Genomic DNA, 9,401 nt, shown 5'->3' on the forward strand with positions numbered 1-9,401 from the left:
ATTCCTTTATTCTTTAGAAATAGTCGGGGTTTATTGACTCCTTGTGGTAGAGTTTGGGTTCTAACTACTGGTGGAGTGAGGCGGAAAGTTCTATAAGAGGCTCACAATTCAGAGTTTTCAATCCATCTGGTGGTCACAAAGATGTATAGGGATTTAAAGTTAAGTTATTGGTGACCCTGTATGAATAAGGAGATAACATGGTTTGTGGAGCGGTGCCTGACTTGTCGGAAGGTCACGGTCGAACATCAGAGACCTACGATTCGATGCAACTATTACCCATCCCCTGAGTGCCCATTTCGATGGTTTTGGACCAAGATGTTCGCTTTGCCTCCAGGTTTTGGAGGATGTTTCATGAGGAGTTGGGTATTCATCTGCATTTTAGTGCAACATATGACCCCCAGATTGATCAACAAAGTGAGCAGATGATTCAGATGCTCGAAAATATGCTCCGGACATGCTTGTTATATTTTCGAGGGGGTTGGGGTACTTACCTTCCACTGGTCGAGTTTTCTTACAACAAAATTTAACATGTCAGTATTGACCGACCACTTTTTAAGATGTTGTATGGGAGGAGGTGCAGGACTCCAGTTTCCTAAGGCGAGGTTGGGCATCGAGTGACGGGGAGTACTGAGGTGATGCTTGAGACCACTGAGTTTATTTAGCAGGTGTGCGACTGGTTGCGAGTCATGCAAAACCGGCAGAAGAGTTATGCAAATTAGAGACGTTCAGACCTCAAGTTCTAGGTGGGAGAATTGGTGCTTCTCAAGGTGTCACCTTGGAAAGGTGTCATCTGGTTTCAGAAGCAGTGCAAGTTGGGCCTTCGGTTTATTAGTCCATTTAGGATTTCCACTTAGGTGGGCAAGGTTGCATACCGGTTGGATTTTCCTAATAAGCTCAGTAAGATCAACAACACCTTCCATGTCTCTCGGTTGTGAAAGTGTGTTGATGAAGATTCGGCGGTGATTTTTATGGATGATATTCAGGTAAATGAGCGCCTGAATTATGTGGAGAGGCCTATTACGATTCTCGAAAGGAAGACCAAGGCTCTATGCAACAAGGTGGTGAACCTGGTGAAGGTACAATGACAGCACTAAAATGGTTCAAATTCGACGTGGAACCTAAGGATGAGATGAGGGAGCACTGCCCATATTTATTTGTAGCAGCGGAATTCGTGGATGAAGTCTGATTCAAGTAAGGAAGATTTGTAATGCCAGTGTTGCAGGTAATTTCCAGTTTAACATTGATTCCTTAAAAAATTTGCAAAATTGGTCCCCGTGATGGGCGTGCGAGATGGGTACATCGGGCGTAAGATCTTAAAAGATAGTCTTAGAATCCCTCACATATGTTGGGTGTACGTGTGTGTACACTATGTGTATGCAAATAGAGGTCAAACTTTATTTTTTAGGGTTTAGACCATATTTAAAGAACTTATTGGCTTTAAACCCTTTCATACCTCCAGCCTCTATCTCGAACCCTAACCCTTGTGTGTGAGTTTTGAAGCTTTAGAGTGACATTTTGGTGTTCCTGGTGGTGAAGGAAGACCTTTGGAGTTGTTGTGTTGCTCCCAAGCTTTTGGATACAGATTCTTCTTATCATTGTGCATCTTCAAAAGGTATAAAGTTCATGCCTTGGAGCTTTCTTTGTTAGATCATGTTTAAGCTTAGATTTGTACTCTTTTTGTCCCAAACCCTTGATCTTTGTGAGTATGGGATACTCCAGAGATTTTAAGTTGCCCTTTTAGATATTTTAGGGTGTATAGTATCATAAATATGCAAGCTTGGTCCTTGGTATTCATCCATGCAAAAGTTATGTAAGTTTAGATGATGGTTTAATTTAGGGTTTTGGTTTTGATCTTCCATTTTCCATGCAAAGGTATAAAGGTTACAACTTTATGATTTTAGATATTTATTGGAGTTAGATCTGAAGTTTAGACATTATGATTTAAAGCATTAAGACCTAAACTGTCTAGATCTCTGATGCGTATGTTGAGCATAACCATGGGTACGCGGCGCCTACTAGATGTCTTCCCCGCAAACCTTTCCGGATCAATGTTGTACGTGGGGCGTAATGGGTAGTACGTAGGGCGTACTACCAGGAAACATCTTTAGGCCATTTTTAGGCTTTGGGCCATTAGGTGTTGTGGTCCTTGTCTAGTTGGGTCATGGAGGGGAAAGGAAAAATGTTCTTTTTCCATTAGATTGATAAATGATGATATAGACCTTCGTTTATGGATTAATCTTGATTATTAATTAGCATTGCTATTGGGTTATGTTTAGTGTGAGGAGCCGTGTTAGCAACACCTCAAGTGTGCAATTCAGTTATCTTCAGTTAGATGTGAGACTTCTTACTACACTAGTGGCTCAAAGGCACCATGTGTGGCCCATTGATTTTATGTTTAAGATGTATGTCGTTATGTCACTATTACTTATGTGATTGTATGATATATGCATGGAGCCAATTTAGGATCAGAATCATTATGGAATCAGGGTTGATACGGACCCTGGGGTTGATACGGACCCGTCACAACCATTTGTTGTTGCATAGGGTTAGAACGGACTTGAGGGTTGTTACGGACCTGACACAGCCACGTGCTATTATATTTATATGTATAGTGTATGTGGTATTTTAGGGAAGCTTGATAAAGCTTTGTGCTTACAAATATGTTTTTAGTTTCAGGTACTTCTGATACAAAAAGGAAGGGTTCGGCGTGTTAACATAACATCCTCCCCTTCATGATTTCAACATTTTATGATCACTGTTACGCTGCTATTTTGTGATGGTTGTATTTTTGATGTTTTTGAGACATCTGATATTTGTATTGATGTATTGAAAAATGAAACTTTTACTTATGGATCTTAGGTTGTTACATAATATCTTATGTATTCATGCAGACTAAGGATATATGTTTCATGTTATTACTGCTACCCTATGAAAAGATAAAGAAAGAAGAACTACATACATCTTTTGTAGTTAGTGACGTTCGAGCTTGAGATCTTGTATGTGTTATCTTGTTTGGATGTAAGGATCCAAGCCATAATCTCTCTCTTGGTTAACACTCAATGAACTCAAAAGAGCATAATACAATTAACTAGGATTAATGTCAAATTCACAAACCCTAAGAGGGAGAGGAATTTGTCCACTAGAGAGGGATGGAGAGTGTTGGTGAATTCATCAAGCCAATGTGCAAGGAATGATGAGATCCCTAGAGCCCTATTTATAATTTAGGTCCCTTTTATAGGTTTTTCTCTCATCCCATGTAGGATAGGATGCAAATTAGAAATCCACCTCTCATCCCATGTGAGATGAGGTGATCTTCGTCTAACCCTAATTCCCTATGGGTTTTGGAATATTCCGATCAACCAACTATTGAGTACTTAGCATTCTCCCATTTTAATTAATTAAATTCTAAAAATGTTTTCTAATTAGTTTCAAATTAACTATTAACCCACAATGATTAATAAGCTAATTTCTTCTTTATTTATTCTATTCAATTTGAGTCTTAATGGCAACCCAAAAAGATTGTGTTATTATTAGAGATATCATCAATAGTTAATGATCTTAGACATTCTTTCCAACACTTTTGTCCCGAGCAAATATAACCTCATGCAACTCATTCTTATATGGTATTTGAACATTTGAACCATCAGTCTCGAAGAAGGATGACAACATGTGATCCCCATTATTAATTTTTTAAAAATATATATTTTCCCAAATATTGAGAAGGTTGTTTAACCTTTGTATTAAATGTTTAGATCATTATCAATTTTGAAATCACAAGATTGATTTCCAATAGGAACATCAATTTTGTAGTATTTCTCAATTAAATTCTATTTCAAGCAAAATAAATACCAAGATCTTTGTTCTATTCATCCTTTATACATATATAATATACTACCAAAATATTGTAAACACTTAAAAAAATGTAATTTACAAAGTAATTCGTGCGATTCGATTGAATCCTCTCTCTTCTATTTGTCGAGATTTAATCTCTTCCGCGCATCGTAATGTCTTTTCAATATGGTAACCACCTCCGATGCTTACTTCTCTCTCCAAATGGCAACAATAGCTTTCGAAAACACTCACATTTACATGCATTTTGAAGTTCATCAGGAATAAAAAATCAAGTTCGAGACTGTTCATTTCTTTTGTTGTTATCCCACCGACTCTTGCAAAATATGAGTTTCTGTAGTTCCTGCAATCATTGATATAGGAGATAGAGTGTGAGAACAATCGCCAATTAATTTTGTATTAAACATAGAGTTTTTGTAATTTAGAACCAAAACTTACATGTCTTCAACATATTTAGAAGCCACCATTATCGTTGTAATGAGAAGCCTATGGACATTCCGGCCAGTTATCCTGAACTCTGGATGTGATCGGCAGAACCTATCAATATACACATATGCCACGACATACACCGAAGGTCCGACTTTGGTGTACCGGAAAATCCTCTCAAGATAGGACTGTATCGTCATGTCCGGTGTCTCATGGCAATCAAAAACCCAAGTTTTGGAACCAGTCTTTGTGATGGTGACACTGGCTCCCATGCCTGCACACTTTCTACCGATTCTTTCATTTCTAACCAAAGTTCTGTCAATTAAAGAAGCAAGAACTGAGATGACCAGAGGGGTGTTAGAGTCGTTTTGGTATGAGTATGAATACACATCGTTTCTAAGCTTTCTTGGAGATATGGCCATGGTTGATCACAAATCCTTGTGTAATTTGAAGAAAGAAGGGATTTTAATTAACTGGAAGGAGATTTATGGATGTTTATATGGATATAAGAGTTATATATAGAGAGACGGTTGGTAGAGAGAAAGCAAAGGGGGTAAGAACTTGACAAATGGAAGGTGGAAGGAAGGAGAGATTATAAATTGTGTGCCTTCTATTGTAACAATGAAGTACAGACACACCAGCTATTAATCTCATTATTTTAGTGATCAAAGTGATAGGCCCTCACTTTAAAACACTTACTTCTAGATACCTAATTTGTCTTTTTATGATGTGGTTTAATTATAGTTTGACAAAATTACATAAATGGTCCATTGGTCTTCAAAAAGCCATTACTTGAGTCTCTAAATTTTCTCTTCATGTGAATGGTCCTGTGGACAATATTGGGGGTTTAATTTTGTATTGAACTTTCAGTTTTGTTATTGTTCTTAAATTTCTACGTCAAGAGTCATTTGAGGAAAAAGAAGACGAAACTCTCATTAGAGTACGTCGGGAATGGCTTCAATCTCAAATCTGATTGTGGTGTTGTAATCATGGAAATTAATCTTACGAAAAAACAAAAAACTTCAAGACATTTGAGATGGAATTGGGTTTTCAGTTCATGTTGTATGACATGTTTTCTTGGCTCGCATTCGTTCCAATCATGGTCCATATCCAAGTTGACCTTATGCATCACTTGATCCATTTCTCAACTCCAGTATGTTATCACTATTGTAGTTAGAATGGGTGGTCAAACTTCTGAAAATGGGTGTGGTTAGAATGGGTGGTCAAACTTCTGAGACTTTGCTATTTTAGACTTTGCTCATTTAGGTACCATTGCCTCTTGGTGTTGTCTTTTAATTGTTGCTTACATTATTATTGTTTTTAGTTAGATATTAGGTGTGACATTTGTGTATTATACGGGGTGGTTTAAAAAAAGATTAAAAATTAAATTAAAGTATAAACAGAAGATATCCCTATTTTAATAAAAGAATAGTTTTAATATCATTTTGATATGTATCATCATACTAAGCATCCTAATTAATACATATTTTATTCTTTGAGTAAATTACACGAATGGTCCCTATGGTTTAGGGTAATTTGCGCGTTTGGTCCCTAACTTATTTTTTTAACTCGGAAGGTCCATACTATTTGTTTTTGTTACGCGCTTGGTCCCTGTCTTACATAAAAAGTCTATTTTCCCTTTATTTTTTAATTTATTTAAATAAACACACCCCTAATCTCACCTTACCTTACGTACTGCATCATTTTTTCCTATTTAAATAATAGTCTTTTTAAGTATGATAGGGACCAAGCGCGTAACAAAAACAAACAATAGGGACCAAATACGTAATAAAAATAATCAGTAGGGACCTTCCGAGTTAAAAAAATAAGTTAGGGATCAAACGCGCAAATTACCCCAAAGCATAGGGACCATTCATGTAATTTACTCTTATTCTTTTTTTTGCCATGTATCACCCTATTAGGTCTACTAATTAATATATCCACTTGTCAACCTATTAATTATTCATTTCAAATTTAAAATTTAAAATTTTTTATTCTTATTACATTAAATTAATAACATTATAATAAAAATAAATTAAAATTAATAAAAATTATAAGGTGATATTATTTCACATATTTATTTAAATTAACGATTATAATTTTATATAACTAAAAAATATCTCTTAATTAATAATTTATTTAAAATAAATGATTAATAATTTTGAGTTCTCACTATGAAGTTTACTTAATTTCGTAACCGTGATTTCCACGGGTTATAAACTAGTTTTTTAATATACAATTTTAAAATAAGAAAATGAAGAAACATATTTATTGCAATTTAATATCATATATATGATATTTAATATTTTACATATATAAGTATATGCATTTAATTTAAAAAACAAAACAAATCAAAAATTAACAAGTGGATAATAAAAATACCATAAAATATATATATATATTGTCAAAAACTCATGATATTTAATATTTTACATATATATGATATTTAATATTTTACATATATAAGTATATGCATTTAATTTAAAAAACAAAACAAATCAAAATTTAACAAGTGGATAATAAAAATACCATAAAATGATAATTGTCAAAAATTCATGAGAAATTTATATATATATATATATATATATATATATATATATATATATATATATATATATATATATATATATATATATATATATTAAAAAAAATATTCATTTATTAAGAAGAAGAATATGTACAAATTAACAATTTCTCAATTCTTTTTCATTATTGCTCGGGTTTTAAGTGTATGGGAGTATGAGAGCATGGGGTATGGTGGGTCAAGTATTTTAATATTTATATAAATTAAAAATAAATAAAAGAAAAAAGAAAAGAGATTTAAAAAAAGGGAGAACAGACATTTTATATAGTTCAGAGATTATATTAATGTGAAAGTGTTTATATTTTACAAAAGGATTATGAATCTTGTAACAAGATTAATCGTTAATTACGAAGTCCATATCATAAAGAAGATCATTAAAAAAATTTAAGAAATGCATCATTTACAATTATATTAATGTAAAAGTGTTTATATTTTACAAAATGATAATGTCATTAATGACAATAATATTATCTTTTTTGCAACAAAAGGAAATATATACGAGATTTTTTTTTTTATCATACTTTTGTTTGTAAAAGTAATTTTCCAATTTTGCGGTTGACGTCTTACAGACTAGATTATGATTTTCTTCAAATTTCGAAAGACTAGTCAATTTGTTACATAAGATCACACATTTTAGTTATTTTCTTTAGATCCAAGTTTATATACTTAACACAATAACAAGCTTGTTTAAAATCAATATTTCATACATTGGCTTTTTTAGCGTACTAATAGGCTTCTTTAAAGTTAATATTATATATTGTTTTAATTTACAATTTTTGTACTATAAAAGTTCGTATTTTTATTACTTTTTCGAGCAGCAAGAAGAATAGTTTTATTATGGCCACAATTAGAGAAAAGCTAGATTACAAAGTTCTAATACATTCAATATAAATGCGTTCACTAAATTATAATTTAAATCTTATATTTGCATAAAAGAAATAAGTAATATAGAAAATAAATTACTTTAACAAAGTTTTTCCGGTCAAATACTCTTTAAACATAGACAAATAATTGAACATGATGGATCAGAAATTAATGCTACTAAAAGTCACTTTAACATGAAGACTTTTTTAAATGAAAGGATCATAAGAAAATAAGAAAATAGCATATAGTTCTCTTTTGGCTCTTGATATAGTGCATAGAATTAATCAATTCTAATATATGTTCACGTGTAACATCTTTTTACGTTTTTTTCTTTTTGCTTTTAACATTTTTTTTCTTATTGAAAACTTACGAAACTTATAAATATTCATAATATATTATCCACTGTAAATATATATAATGATGTATTCAATAAAGAATTACTCAAGAAACTAAATAATCAAATCCAAAGCGATTAAATTTAAAACAATTAACGGCAAAATGAAGAATTCTTTACAAGAAATCAAAGCATTAGCGGCGACGCCTTTAGCGGCGACACCGAGCAATAGCGGCGATATGTAAATGACGCGTTACATGTCGCCGCTATTGCTAGGTGTCGCCGCTAATGCTTTGATTTAGCGATCCGCATCATTTTCATCACATCCGTCCGATTTGCTTTCGATTTAACGGCTGTTAAGGAAAGCGGAAAGGCACGTTGACTATGTTATTAGCGGCGACGTGTAGTATTAGCGGCGACGTGTAGTATTAGCGACGACACGTTGTATTAGCAGCGACCATGAGCATTAGCAGCGACATTCAGCTTATTAGCGGCGACAAGCCTAACCTTTAGCGGCGACACGTGTCGCCGCTGTTGCCCAATCTTCTTGTAGTGATCGTAGACTTTTTGTGACACTCCAATTTTCAAATATCGATTAAATAAAAAATCATCGTTCCAACATCTCACAAGACCAATTCTGAACTTACTTATAGACTAAACTACTGTGAAAGTAAAATAAAATAAAATAAAGTCTTCAATTGAACAACTTCGGATGTTATATCTTTGCGGAATTCTTTTGCCGTCTTCTAGATCAATCATTCATGGGTTGTGCACATTTAAAGTTTCTAAAGAGTAACTCTAAGCCCTAGTGAATTCGTGTTGTACATACATGTCCATCACTTAATAAAAAATAAATAGTTTTATCAGATATGTTCAATAAATCATACAACAAAACATATCACCCGATAAACATAATTTAGAGGAACGATTAATTATCCAGAGAAAGAGCAAAGGTTATTATCCCTTCTCCTTAAGACAACTCATCATCCACTGTACTCAAGTATTTTAAATATCCAAGGAAATGCGTATAGTTCTCAATTTCCATCCCCGCCGATCACACACATCCGTCATACTCACGGCGATTAAACACCCACTCGTTCCTGCAAAACATGTCATCCAAAAAAACGCACACACAATACATAACAAATCCGAAATAACATTTGCACGCAACCATACTTATCACAAATATACTATGAATAAAAAAACCCACATAATAAATGCATGACAAACATTTATGTGTGAGCAACCACAGAATACGAGAAAACTTACCTTGTAACCGACAAATCCTATCCGAAGCTTTGTTGCTAACCTGCATCCTATATTCCACCAACAAAATTTCTAAGA

General features: G+C 33.4%; 1 protein-coding gene across 1 annotated transcript; it reads right to left on the reverse strand.

The window, feature by feature from the left end:
• Positions 1 to 3,842: 3,842 nt before the first annotated feature.
• LOC145005516 (cyclin-U2-1-like) lies at positions 3,843 to 4,867 on the reverse strand. Its single transcript, XM_078964599.1, has 2 exons — positions 4,288 to 4,867; positions 3,843 to 4,192 (listed from the first exon to the last, which is right to left on the reverse strand). The coding sequence occupies exons 1-2, from the start codon at positions 4,695 to 4,697 to the stop codon at positions 3,928 to 3,930; spliced, it is 675 nt and encodes a 224-aa protein (XP_078820725.1). The 5' UTR covers positions 4,698 to 4,867; the 3' UTR covers positions 3,843 to 3,927.
• Between the last annotated feature and the right edge of the window lie 4,534 nt (positions 4,868 to 9,401).

Source organism: Lactuca saligna, chromosome 7, assembly GCF_052625555.1.
Source record: "Lactuca saligna cultivar CGN05327 chromosome 7, ASM5262555v1, whole genome shotgun sequence".
NCBI lineage: Eukaryota > Viridiplantae > Streptophyta > Magnoliopsida > Asterales > Asteraceae > Lactuca > Lactuca saligna.